The sequence below is a fragment of the Stomoxys calcitrans genome, chromosome 1 (genome assembly GCF_963082655.1).
Source record: "Stomoxys calcitrans chromosome 1, idStoCalc2.1, whole genome shotgun sequence".
In the NCBI taxonomy this organism is placed as follows: Eukaryota; Metazoa; Arthropoda; class Insecta; order Diptera; family Muscidae; genus Stomoxys; species Stomoxys calcitrans.
In genome coordinates, this window is record NC_081552.1 from 248,537,060 (window position 1) to 248,552,468 (window position 15,409).

The 15,409-nt window shown below is 37.2% G+C and overlaps 1 protein-coding gene across 1 annotated transcript in view; it reads left to right on the forward strand.

The window, feature by feature from the left end:
* LOC106092548 (uncharacterized) overlaps positions 1-15,409 on the forward strand; it is a 92,333-nt gene that overhangs the window by 33,606 nt on the left and 43,318 nt on the right. The window contains exon 3 of the mRNA XM_059369166.1: positions 12,075-12,097. Coding sequence (XP_059225149.1) covers positions 12,075-12,097 — 23 coding nt within the window. The remainder of the gene's footprint in view (positions 1-12,074; positions 12,098-15,409) is intronic.

Here is a 15,409-nt window from a genome sequence, read left to right on the forward strand (position 1 = left end):
AATTGCGGATTTTTCATATAGTCGGCGTTTTGCTTTTTGGAAAAAAAGTGTAAAAAAAGTATATTTGATTAAAGTTCATTCTAAGTTTTATTAAAAATGCATTTACTTTCTTTTTAAAAAATCCGCAAATACTTTTTGGGCAACCCAATATATAAAAATCATTTTGTGTTTGTTTGTAGGTTTGTTTGTTTGTATGTTTGTGTGTTCCTTATAGACTCAGAAACAGCTGAACCGATTTTCTTGAAATTTTCACAGATGGTGCATAATGATGGTGAAATGGTGAAAATAGGGTACTACATTTTTTGATATCTGAAGGGGGGGGCGGACACTCCCCCTTACCCTAATTTTCAGAAACGCCAGATGGCGGAGATTGGTGGTGCGATTTAAGCGAAATTTTGTGTGCTCTCATATATTACCCTAAAAATAAAAAATTGGTATCCAAATTTCGGATGGGGTACCTAGGGGGGACGCCCCACCCTATAGACTCAGAAACGGCTGAACCGATTTTCTTGAAATTCTCACAGATGGTGCATAATGACCCCGTGGTGAAAATAGGGTACTACATTTTTTGATATCTGGAGGGGGGGCGGCCCCTTCCCCTTACCCAAATTTTCAGAAACACCACATCTCGGAGATGGGTGGTGCGATTTAAGCGAAATTTTGTGTAATCTCATATAGTACCCTAAAAATAAAAATTTGGTATCCAAATTTCGGATGGGGTACCTAGGGGGGACGCCCCACCCTATAGACTCAGAAACGGCTGAACCGATGTTCTTGAAATTCTCACAGATGGTGCATAATGACCCCGTGGTGAAAATAGGGTACTACATTTTTTGATATCTGAAGGGGGGGCGGACCCTCCCCCTTACCCTAATTTTCAGAAACGCCAGATCTCGGAGATGGGTGGTGCGATTTAAGCGAAATTCTGTGTGCTCTCATATAGTACCCTAAAAATAAAAATTTGGTATCCAAATTTCGGATGGGGTACCTGGGGGGGCCACCCCACCCAAAAATCATACCAAACATATATTAAGACCAATTACGACAATATGGGACTCAAATGAAAGGTATTTAGGATAAGAAAACGTATTTGATATCCAATTATTGGATCAAGTGTTAGGGGGACCACCCCAACCCCCCAAAACACCCCTAAATCGGACATATTTACCGACCATGGCAATATGGGACTCAAATGAAAGGTATTTGCGAGTAGAATACGAATCTGATATCCAAATGTGGGACCACGTTTCTGGGGGGATGGACCCCTTCTCCAAAACACCCCCCAAACTGGACTTATTTACTGACCATGGCAATATGGGACTCAAACGAAAGGTATTTAAGATTAGAAAACGAATCTGATATCCAGTTGTCAGACCAAGTGTTTGGGGTACCACCCCAACCCCCCAAAACACCCCTAAATCGGACATATTTACCGACCATGGCAATATGGGACTCAAATGAATGGTATTTGCGAGTAGAATGCGAATCTGATATCCAAATGTGGGACCACGTTTCTGGGGGGATGGACCCCTTCTCCAAAACACCCCCCAAACAGGACTTTTTTTTACTGACCATGGGAATATGGGGCTTAAATAAAAGGTATTTGAATGTAGAATACGAATATCCAAATATGGGACCAAGTGTTTGGGGGCCGCCTCTTAGCAAAAACATACCCCAAAGGGGACAAATTTACGACCACAACCACATGGGGCTCAAATGAAAGGTCTTTGGGAGTAAAGCACGAATTTGATATCAACACTCGGGAAAAGTGCCACCCCACCCCCACAACACCACCCAAATAGTAAGTATTTTCTGACTATTGCAATAAGGGGCTCAAATAAGAGGGTTTTTAAAATGGAACACGAATCCGATATATATTTTTTGAGGCCAACTCACTGAGTGGCCGCCCATCCCCCAAAACACCCCCCAAACCGGTCATGTTTGCCGACTATGGAAATATGGGGCTCAAATTAAAGGCAAGTGGGAGTAGACCACGTATCAACATAAGGGGCCAAATGTCTAGCGGACGTCCCACCACCATAACAACCCCCAAATAGGATGTATTTGCTCACCAAGACAATTTTGGTCTCATAGAGAGTGGAACTAAATATTCATAGTTTTTAGGGCCAGTACCCCAAACCGGACATATTTGCTGACTTTTGCAATAAGGAGCTTGAATGGGATTAGAAAACGATTTTGATATCCAATTTTGAGGTCAATGGTAATATGGGGTTCTAATAAATCATATATAGATATATGAGAGCACGTTGCTGATATATTTTTCGGGCTTAGTGTTTGGGGGACCACCCCAATCCCCAAAACACCCCTAAATCGGGCATATTTACCGACTATGTCAATGTGGGGCTTTAATGAAAGGTATTGTGGGGGTAGAGCAAGAATTGATACCCATTTTGGGGACCAATTTTCTGGGGGTTTACCCCTTTCCCAAAACACCCCCCAAAGGGAAAAAAATTTTCGACAATGCCAATATGTGGCTCAAATGAAAGGTATTTGGGAGTAGAATACGAATATGATATCCAAATGTAGCACCATGTATTTAGGGCATCACCCCTTCCCCAAAATACTCCTCAAAGGGTAAACATTTTTCGACCATGCCAATATGTGGCTCAAATGAGAGGTATTTGAGATTAGAAAACGAATTTGATAACCTATTTTGGTGCTATGTGTTTGGAGGGACGCCTCATCCTGTAAACTCTTCTTGAGCAAATGGGAGAAGAGCACCATGCTGATATTTTTTCAGGGCCAAATATCGGGGGGAACACCTCTCCCCCCAAAAACACCACTAAATCAGACATCATGAGAATATCGGCCTGAAATGAAGTATTTTAAGAATGGAGTACACCTTACATTCAAACTTAAATTCGTAGACCTCGCAGCGGAGTGGGCCCGGGTCAGCTAGTTTTGAATGTAAATTACAATGGGACATTGCAAATGTCCTTTTTTTCGGTTCCCATAATTAAAAACAAATAAAAGCGTGGCATGGATGCCACCGTAGCGCAGAGATTAGCATGTCCGCCTCTGACGCTAAACACCTGGGTTCGAATCCTGGCGAGACCATCAAAAAAAATTTTCAGCGGTGGTTTTTCCCTCTTAATGCTGGCAACATTTGTAAGGTACTATGCCATGTAAAACTTCTCTCCAAAGAGGTGTCGCACTGCGGCACGCCGTTCGGACTCGGCTATAAAAAGGAGGCCCTCTTATCCATTGAACTTAAACTTGAATCGGACTGCACTCATTGATATGTGAGAAGTTTGCTCCTGTCTCTTCGTGGAATGTTCATGGGCAAAATTTGCAAAAGCTTGTTAAGTTAGGCCGGGAATCTTGGGAATTCACCTCCAAGATGGGCTTAGTTTGTGGCCTTTCATCTAAGCCCATCTTGAAAGTGCATTGCTCTTTACATATCAACTTCTTGCAAAACCATAGAAAAATTTAAGCTTCTAGGGGCCGCATTGAAATTTCGTCTTTAGAGAAATTTTCTTTTCGCTGTTTCGTAGCAAACGCTATACCAGTTCGTACTTCAGTTTTAATTAAATTTCGCCCAACTTATATCCTCATTTTTACTTCTTCCTTCAACTTATGCACTTGCTTTGCTTATTTTAATGAGGTTAATCTATACTGACTAAGTAGATGTATTAAGTTGACATTTTTCCTCTAATTACCCCAGCGATGATGGATTCGTTAGTTTATATATTAATTTGCAAGAGAGCACCTAAATGATGGCTGTTTAACTAATTTTGACAAGTACAAAATGACGGATGTTAATTAAGAAACTGCAGGAAGAGAAGGAGACGACGTAAAATGGAATGACAATATGTGGTGAAATGAGGCCACAGGCTGCGAAATTTTATTTTGTATTAAAATTTTTTTTTTCATATTTTTACCCTCTACCATAGGATGGGGAGTGTACCAATTTTGTTATTCTGTTTGTAACGCAACGAAATATTGATCTGAGACCCAACAAGGTAAAAATATTCTTGATCGTCTTGACCTTCTAAGTCGATTTGGCCCTCCATCTGTCCGTCCGTCTGTCGAAATCACGCTTACCTTCGAAGGAATATAGTTAGGCGCTTTAAATTTTGCATGAATACTTCTTATTAGGAGACCACCGTAGCACAGAGATTAGCATGTCCGCCTATGACGCTAAATGCCTGGGTTCGAATCCTGGCGAGACCATAAGAAAAAAATTTTCAGCGGTGGTTTTCCCCCCTAATGCTGGCAACATTTGTGAGGTACTATGCCATGTAAAACTTCTCTCCAAAGAGGTAACGCACTGCGGCACGTCGTTCGGACTCGGCAGGCCCCTTATCATTGAGCTTAAACTCGGATCGGACCGCACTCATTGATATGTGAGAAGTTTGCCCCTGTTCCTTAGTGGAATTCTTCTTCCGACTTGTCTGAAATTTTGCACAAAGTGTTTTGTTATGACTTCCAACAACTGTGATGAGTATGGTGAAAATCGGCTCATAACCTGATATAGCTCTCACATAAACCGATATCGAATCTTGACCTTTTGAGCCTCTAGAGGGCGCAATTATTATTCGATTTGGTTGAAATTTTATATAAAGTGCTCTGTTTTTACTTTCACCGTTGTGCCTTGTATGGTCTAAATCGGTTCATGACATGATATACCTCCTATATAAACCGTTCCTCGATTTTGAATTTTAAGCCACTAGAGGGCGCAATTCTAATCCGATTTGGTTGAAATTTTGAATGAAGTTTTTTTGTTGTGACTTCCAATAACTGTGCCAAGTATGGTTCAAATCGGTGCATAACCTGTTATAGCTGCCACATAAACCAATACTGGATCTTGACTTCTTGAGCCTTTAGAGGGCGTAATTATAATCCGATTTTGCTGAAGATTGCCACGAAGTGTTATGTTATGACTTCCAGCAACTGTGCCAAATATGGTTCATATTCATAACCTGATATAGCTGCCATATAAACCGATCCTGAATCTAAACTTCTGGAGCCGCTAGAGGGCGCGATTTGCTATGACTTGCCAACAAGAGTACCAGGTATGGTCCAAATCGGTTCATAACCTGATGTAGCTTGATTATTCTTTTTTGATACCCACCACTGAAGGATGGGGGCATATTCATTTTGTCATTCTGTTTGCAACTCATCGAAGTATTCACTTCCGACCCTTTAAAGTTTATATATTTTTAATCAGCTTAAAAATCTAAGGCGATCTAGCCATGTCCGTCCGTCTGTCTGTTGAAATCACGCTACAGTCTTTCAAAATAGAGATATTGAGCTGAAGAGAGAGATTCTTTTCTTGTCCATAAGCAGCTTTAGTTTGAAGATGGGCTATATCGGACTATATCTTGATATAGCTCCCATATAGACCGATCCGCCTATATAGGGTCTTAGGCCCATAAAAACCATATTTATTACCCACTTTTGCTGAAATTTGGGACAGTGAGTTGGTTTAGGCCTTTCGACATCCTTTATCAATTTGGCCCTGATCGGTCCAGATTTGGATGTAGCTGTCATATAGACCGATCCGCCGTTTGGGGTCTAAGGCCAATAAAAGCCACACTTAGTATCCGATTTTGCTGAAATTTGGGGTTGTGGGTTGTGTTAGGTCACTCGACATCTTTCTTCAATTTGGCCTAGATCGGTTCAGATTTGGATATAGCTGCCATATAGAACGATCCTCCGATTTAGGGTCTTAGGCCCATAAAAGCCGCATTTATTATCCGATTTGGCTGAAATTTGGGACATAAAAGGCGTATTTATTGTATGATTTCGCCGAAATTTGGGACAGTGATTTAAGTTAAGCCCCTCGACATACCTCTGCAATATGGCACAGATCGGTGCAGATTTGGGTATAGCTGGCATGTAGACCGAGCTCTCGATTTAAGATTTTGGCCTCATAAAAGGCGCATTTATTTTCCGTTTTCGCCGAAATTTGGCACAATGACTTATGTTAGGCTTTTCGATATCCGTGTCGTATATGGTTGAGATCGGCTTTTTTAGATATAGCTACTAAAAAGATCAATAGTTTGTTATACACAATGAACATTGACTTGTGCTTATTAGTATTTGATCCAAACATATTTCCATTATGCTGCTAAAGCTGCGAAAGGTGATTTACGTATATACCCGTGGTGGTTGGTATCCAAAGTTCGACCCGGCCGCTGCACTATTTATTCTTGTTTGGCCCGGCCGAACTTATCGCATTTTTACTTGTTTTATTTTCTTTTCTTTTATTTTGTTTTATTTTATTTTATTTTATTTTATTTTTTATTTTATTTTATTTTATTTTATTTTATTTTATTTTATTTTATTTTATTTTATTTTATTTTATTTTGTTTTAATTTATTTTATTTTATTTTATTTTGTTTTATTTTATTTTATTTTATTTTATTTTATTTTATTTTATTTTATTTTATTGTATTTTATTTTATTTTATTTTATTTTATTTTATTTTATTTTATTTTATTTTATTTTATTTTATTTTATTTTATTTTATTTTATTTTATTTTATTTTATTTTATTTTATTTTATTTTATTTTATTTTATTTTATTTTATTTTATTTTATTTTATTTTATTTTATTTTATTTTATTTTATTTTATTTTATTTTATTTTATTTTATTTTATTTTATTTTATTTTATTTTATTTTATTTTATTTTATTTTATTTTATTATATTTTATTATATTTTATTATATTTTATTTTATTTTATTTTATTTTATTTTATTTTATTTTATTTTATTTTATTTTATTTTATTTTATTTTATTTTATTTTATTTTATTTTATTTTATTTTATTTTATTTTATTTTATTTTATTTTATTTTATTTTATTTTATTTTATTTTATTTTATTTTATTTTATTTTATTTTATTTTATTTTATTTTATTTTATTTTATTTTATTTTATTTTATTTTATTTTATTTTAATTTATTTTAATTTTACTATACCCTCCACCATAAGATGGGGGGTATACTAATTTCGTCATTCTGTTTGTAACTACTCGAAATATTCGTCTGAGACCCCATAAAGTATATATATTCTTGATCGTCGTGACATTTTATGTCGATCTAGCCATGTCCGTCCGTCTGTGCGTCCGTCCGTCCGTCCGTCCGTCCGTCTGTCGTCGAAAGCACGCTAACTTCCGAAGGAGTAAAGCTAGCCGCTTGAAATTTTGCACAAATACTTCTTATTAGTGTAGGTCGGTTGGTATTGTAAATGGGCCATATCGGTCCATGTTTTGATATAGCTGCCATATAAACTGATCTTGGGTCTTGACTTCTTGAGCCTCTAGAGTGCGCAATTCTTATCCGATTGGGATGAAATTTTGCACGACGTGTTTTGTTATGATATCCAACAACTGTGCTAAGTATGGTTGAAATCGGTCCATAACCTGATATAGCTGCCATATAAACCGATCTTGGGTCTTGACTTCTTGAGCCTCTAGAGTGCGCAATTCTTATCCGATTGAAATGAAATTTTGCACGACGTGTTTTGTTATTATATCCAACAACTGTGCCAAGTATGGTTGAAAGCGGCCCATAACCTGATATAGCTGCCATATAAACCGATCTGGGGCCTTGACTTCTTGAGCCTCTAGAGTGCGCAATTCTTATCCGATTGAAATAAAATTTTGCACGACGTGTTTTGTTATTATACCCAACAACTGTGCCAAATATGGTTCAAATCGGTCCATAACCTGATATAGCTGCCATATAAACCGATCTTGGGTCTTGACTTCTTGAGCCTCTAGAGGGCACAATTCTTATCCGATTTGAATGAATTTTTGCACGAAGTATTTCGTTATGATATCCAACAACTGTGCCAAGTATGGTTGAAATCGGTCCATAACCTGATATAGCTGTCATATAAACAGATCTGGTTATTTGACTTCTTGAGCTTTTAGAGGGCGCAATTCCTATCCGATTTGGCTGAAATTTTGAATGACGTATTTTATTTTTACTTTCAACAACTGTGTCAAATAAGGTTCAAATCGGTTCATAACCTGATATAGCTGCCATATAAACCGATCTGGGATCTTGACTTCTTGACCCCTAGAGGTCGCAATTATTATCCGATATGCCTGAAATTTTGTACGACGGATCCTCTCATGACCATCAACAAACGTGTTTATTATGGTCTGAATCGGTCTATAGCCCGATACAGTTCCCATATAAATCGTTCTCTCTATTTTACTTTGTGAGCCCCAATGGGCGCAATCCTTATACGAATTGGCTGAAATTTTACACAGGTCTCCAACATATAATTTAATTGTGGTCCGAACCGGACCATATCTTGATATCGTTTTAATAGCAGAGCAACTGTTTTCTTATATCCTTTTTTGCCTAAGAAGAGATGCCGGGAATAGAACTCGACATATGCGATCCATGGTGGAGGGTATATAAGATTCGGCTCGGCCGAACTTAGCACGCTTTTACTTGTTTTATTTTATTTTATATGAGCCATTTACCATCCTTGTTTATTCATTTGAAAATGGAAGTCATTGACTCTCTCTCTCTCTCTCTCCCTCTTTCCCCATATCCCTCTCTCTTCCTTTCTCAGTTAGCTTTTGAAGTATACTTTGTAGCAGTAATAACTATAGGTGACATAATAATTACATTTCCATTGAAAAGAAACTACCTACATTTACTCAAAATTTAATCCATATATAATTTGTTTAACAAACAATAGAAATTAAAGTCATGTTAATAGGATTAAAATGGATTTATTTCATTGGCATAATTGCTTCCGCTCTCTGCTTGTTACTCCCACAACATCTCTTGCAAATAACAAAGAAACCAACATCTTAAGCACACTAATACGCACACACACACACATTAACATACATACAGTTTGCCGCCGTTGAAAATATTTCCTCCTTGGTAGCTTCTTTTATTATTCCTTTATTTGAAAGGAAATCTCATATTTCTAACATTTTGTTTGTTACCTTTCTTATTTTAATTAGTATGATTTACACTAATCTTATTAAGTTATTTTGGCATTAACACTTGTTTCTCTAATTGCCCCATTGCCTTCGAGTATGACGTGACTGACGTACAGCGTTGCGCTGCACTATTCATTTCTTGTTCATGTTGTTGTTGTTGTTATTTGCGACTACACTCACTTGTTGGCATTGATTGCTAAACTAATTTTGACAAGTGATGGAGTGAGTGATGATTGATGTTAATTAATGACGGTTATTTGAGACTAGCTTAACGGTAGTTTGGCCTAATGAGATCATATTGTGGGAGAAGAGAGAGGGAGGGAACATAAAACAGAGGTACAACCGTTAACAAAATATTGTCTTAAGATAAAATTTCAATAAAATTTTCTCTAACATTTATCGTTAAAATTAAGACTGGAATTTTTGTCTTAAAACAAAATTTCAATAAATTTTTCTCTTTAGACAAAATTTCTCTAAAGATGCAAATCTGATATATAAAATTCAATTTGTGTTTGTTTTGCTATATTGGTTTGTTTGTTTGTCGGTTTGTTTGTTTGCTCCGTATGGACTCAAAAACGGCTGATCCGATTTCCTTGAAATTTTCACAGATTGTGTAGGTTGGTATAGATGGAAACATAAGCTATAAAATTTTTTGATATCGGAAGGAGGCAGACCCTCCCCCTTACCCTCAAATACTACCCAAAAATAAAAGTGGACCGATCGAGACAATATGGGATTCAAATGAAATGTATTCAAGAGAAGAGTACGAATTTCATAATAAAAGTTGGGTCCAAGTGACTGGAGGGGCCGTCTCAGCCCCAAAATCCTTTAAAATAGATTTATTTAACGATCATGACTATATGGTACTCAAATGGAAGGTATTCAAGAGTAGATTACAAATATGGTCAGGAAGTAGGAATAGGCTTTATAATTTATTGATAACGGAAGGGAGCGGACCCTCCACCGTTACGTCAAAAATACCACCCAAACTCGAAAGTCAATTGATCGGGACAATATGGGGTTCCAATGAAAAGTATGCGGGAGTAGAAAACGAATCTGGCATACAAATTCATGTCGAAGTATAGGGGGTCACCCCACCCACACAAAAACGCCCAAAATTATCACATTAGCCAATCAAGGATATATGGGACTCGGTTTGTTTGCTCCGCATGAAAAACGGCAGAAGCGATTTTCTTGAAATGTTCGCATATTGTGTAAGTTGATCTGGAAGGAAACATAGGCTTTATAATTTTTTGATATCGGACGGGGTACGGACCCTCCCCCTAATGTCAAAAATACATCCCAAAATCAAAAGTGGACCGATCGAAAGAATATAAGTATCAAATGAAAGGTATTGGAGAGTAGAATACGAATATAGTTTTGCCGGCATCTCTTCTTAGGCAAAAAAAAAGGATAAAAGAAAAGATTTGCTCTGCTATTAGAGCGATATCAAGATATGGTCCGGTTCGGACCACAATTAAATTATATGTTGGAGACCTGTGTAAAATGTCAGCCAATTCGAATAAGAATTGCGCCCTATGGGAGCTGTATCAGGACCATATTATTCAGACCATAATAAGCACGTATGTTGATGGTCATGAGATGATCCGTCACACAAAATTTCGGGCAAATCGGATAATAATTGCGAACTCTAAAGGCTCCAGAAGGCAAGATCCCAGATCGGTTTATATGGCAGCTATATCAGGTTATGAACCGATTTCAACCATACTTAGCACAGTTGTTGGATATCACAACAAAATACTTCGTGCAAAATTTCATTCAAATCGAAAAAGAATTGCGTCCTCTAGTGGGTCAAGAAGTCAAGACCCAAGATCGGTTTGTATGGCAGCTATATCAGGTTATGGACCGATTTGAACCATACTTGGCACAGTTGGTAAATACACTAATAAAGTACTTCTTGCAGAAATTCATTCAAATCGGATAAGAATTGCGCCCTCTATAGGCTCAAGAAGTCAAGACCCCAGATAGGTTTATACGACAACTATATCAAAACATGAACCGATTTGAACCATACTTAGCACAGTTGTTGGATATCATAACAAAACACGTCGTGCAAAATTTCATTCCAATCGGATAAGAATTGCGCCCTCTAGTGGGTCAAGAAGTCAAGACCCCAGATAGGTTTATATGACAGCTATATCAGGTTATGGACCGATTTGAACCATACTTGGCACAGTTGGTAAATACACTAACAAAGTACTTCTTGCAGAAATTCATTCAAATCGGATAAGAATTGCGCCCTCTATAGGCTCAAGAAGTCAAGACCCCAGATAGGTTTATACGACAACTATATCAAAACATGAACCGATTTGAACCATACTTAGCACAGTTGATGGAAGTCATAATAAAACACCTCATGCAAAATTTCAGCCAAATAGGATAAGAATTGTGCCCTCTAGCGGCTGAAGAAGTCAAGAACCCAGATCGGTTTATATGGCAGCTATATCAAAGCGGACATGGCTAGTTCGACTTAAAATGACATGACGTTGCAGAATATATATACTTTATGGGGTCTTAGACGCATATTTCGAGGTGTTAGAAACAGAATGACGATATAAGTATACCCCCATCCTATGGTGTAGGGTATACAAATCAAACATTTAATGAATTCAATAGATTTTACTGAACAAATGCCAATTGGAAAAGAAAATTGTTTAGCACCAGCAGCGAACATCCCAGTTGATGTTGTTCAAATTGCATTCGAAATAAAAGTTTTGCTTGAAACTCTACAAAAAGAACCTGCAATCATGGACAAACAGACAAGGAAACTATTTTAACACAATTCTTGTTAAACCGTTAAAATCTGGTGTTAAATCTTCGGCCAAGAATTGCACATGGTAAGAAGACAACCGGCCAACCATCCAATTACTCTGTCCAAGTGGACGATTTGTTTTCCTTTGCTCATTATGTGCAAAATTTATGGGAACGGAAATGGAAATTTACGATGTTTACCTAAATTACACTCTAACATACAACAAAGTTCAAGCAAACATTTTTCTCTTGGCCAATTTATCAGCACAAAAAAAAACAATAAATAAATGCATAATTTATTCATGTACTAATTTCGCATTCTTTGTTTGTTTTTCTTTTTTTCCGAATTTTTTATTTGCAGAATAAAATCAACTAATGCTAATGGTATGTATATAAATATTATCTTTTTTTCCTTTATTTTATTCCTTGGTAGTTAGTTTTTGCCATATTTTGTACATTCAAGTGTGTCTGTCGATCTTAGATCATTATGTGCTGAAGTCATGACATGAAATGTTTAACGTTTTCTTAAACTACGACAACTTTATATCTCTCATGGCAGCATTTAAACAAATGGACAGTATCTTAAAAGCTTTTTTTTTTCAAACAATAAGGACTTGTGCAATTTTTTAAAAACCAATAAAGAACTGTTGCTTGGCTTATAAAACAGACACCATGGCACTTAAAGTTACAAAATTTACAAAAAGCAAAAAAAAAAATGGGCAAATTTTATTTTCAATCAAATTTTGATACTTAAGTTTAAAATTATCTGAACCATATTTGGGTCAGATGTTGGTAGGCCTAAAATTACTCAATGTTTTAAATTTCAGCAAAATCGGATACAAAATAAAGCTTTTATGGACTTGAGACCTTTTATCTGGAGATCGGTCTATATGGCAGCTATATCTAAATATAGTTTGATCTGAACCATATTTGGGTCCTGTATTAGGTGGCCTTAAACAACTCACTGTTTTAAATTTCAGCAAAATCGGATACAAAATAAAGCTTTTATGGGCTTGAGACCTTTTATCTGGAGATCGGTCTATATGGCAGCTATATCTAAATATAGTTTGATCTGAACCATATTTGGGTCCTGTACTAGGTAGCCTAAAACTACTCAATGTTTAAAATTTCAGCGAAATCAGTTAAAGAATAAAGCTTTTATGGGCTTCAGACCCTTTATCGGGAGATCGGTCTATATGGCAGCTATATCTAAATAACGTCCGATCTGAACCATATTTCGGTCCTGTGTTAGGTGGCCCAAAACAACTCACTGTTTTAAATTTCAGCAAAATCGGATAAAAAATAAAACTTTTATAGGCTTCAGACACTTTATCGGCAGATCGGTCTATATGGCAGCTATATCTAAATAACGTCCGATCTGAACCATATTTGGGTCAGATGTCGGGAGGCCTCAAACTACTCACTTTTTTAAATTTCAGCGAAATCGGTTAAAAAATAAAGGTTTAATGGGCTTCAGACCATTTATCGGGAGATCGATCTATATGGCAGCTATATCTAAATATAGTCCGATCGGAACCATATTTAAATTAGTAATTGAGAGGCATAAAAATACTCATTGTTTAAAATTTCAGCGAAATCGGTTAAAAAATAAATCTTTTATGGGCTTCAGACCCTTTATCGGGAGATCGGTCTATATGGCAGCTATATCTATATATAGTCCGATCGGAACCATATTTAGGTTAGTAATTGAGAGGCGTGAAACTACTCATTTTTTTCAAACTTCAGCGAAATCGGTTAAAAACTAAAGCTTTTATGGCCTTCAGACCCCTAATCGGGAGATCGGTCTATATGTCAGCTATATCTAAATAACGTCCGATCTGAACCATATTTGGTTCCTGTACTAGGTGGCCTAAAACTACTCACTGTTTTAAATTTCAGCGAAATCGGATAAAAAATAAAACTTTTATAGGCTTTAGACCCTTTATCGGGAGATCGGTCTATATGGATGCTATATCTAAATATAGTCTGATCTGAACCATGCTAAGGTCAGATGTTGGGAGGCTTAAAATAACTCATTGTTACAAATTTCATTGAGATTGGGCAATACATAAAACTTTTATGGGCTTCAGACCCTTTATCGGGAGATCGGTCTATATGGCAGCTTTATCATATATAGTCTGATCTGAACCAAATTTTAATACCATATTCGTTTTGTGGTCTCCAATACCTTTCATTTCATACCCTTATTGTGCCTATCGCACCAATTTCGGATATGGGTGCCGTTTTTTGGGGTTAGGGGGAGGGTCCGTCTCCACCCGATATCTACAAATTATATAGCCTATGTTTCCTTCCAGACGAACGTACATAATCTATGAAAATTTTAAGAAAATCAGTTCAGCCAAGTATCATATAGTCATAATGGGTCTAATGCCGTTGTTTGGTAGAGTTTTCAATTTTCTTACCATATTCGTATTCTACTCTCCAATACCTTTCATTTGATACCTATACTGTCCCGATCGGTCCACTTGTGATTTTGGGAGGTGTTTTTGGCATAAGGGGTGTGTCCGTCCCCCTTTTTTTTAACATATTTTTATTCTACTTTCCAATACCTATCATTTGATACCTATACTGTCCCCATCGGTCCACTTTTAATTTTGGGTGGTGTTTTTGGCATAAGGGGAACGGTACGTCCCCCTTCCGATACCGAAAAATTATATAGCCTATGTTTCCTTCCAGACCAACCTACACAATCCGTGAAAATTTCAAGAAAATCGGTTCAGCCGTTTTTGAGTCTATGAGGAACACACAAACAAACCGACAAACAAACACAAATTTAATTTTGAACCCTCCATGGGGATATACTAATTTCGTCATTCTGTTTGTAACACCTCCATAAAGTATATATATTCGTGATCGTCATATCATTTTAAGTCGATCGAGCCATGTCCGACTGTCCGTTCGTCCGTCCGTACGTCTGTCCGTACGTCCGTCCTTCTGTCCCTCCATCCGTCCGTTCATCACTCCGTCCGTCCGTCTGTCCGTCCGTCTGCCCGTCCGTCCGTCCATCTGTCCGTCCCTCCGTCTGTCGAAAGCACCCTAACTTTCGAAGGAGTAAAGCTAGCCGTTTAAAATTTTACACAAATACTTCTTATTAGTGTAGGTCGGTTGGGATTGTAAATGGGTCATATCGGTCCATGTTTTGATATAGGTGCCATATAAACCGATCTGGGGTCTTGACTTCTTCAGCCGCTAAAGGGCGCAATTCTCGTCAGAATTGACTGTAATTTTCCACATGGTGTTTTTGTATCACTTCCAATAACTGTGCTAAGTATGATTAAAATCGGTTCATAACCTGGTATAGCTGCCATATAAACCGATCTTGGGTCTTGACTTCTTCAGCCGCTAGAGGGCACAATTCTCGTTTGATTTGACTGAAATTTTCCACATGGTGTTTTTGTATCACTTCCAAGAACTGTGCAAAGTATGGCTCAAATCGGTTCATAATCTGGTATAGCTGTCATATAAACCGATCTTGGGTCTTGACTTCTTGAGCCTCTAGAGGGCGTAATTCTCATCCGCTTTGGCTGAAATTTTGTATGAGGTGTTTTGTTATGACTTCCAATAACTGTGCTTAGTATAATTCAAATCGGGGTATAACCTGATATAGCTGCCATATAAACCGATCCTGGGTCTTGACTTCTTGAGCCTCTAGAGGGCGTAATTCTCATCCGATTT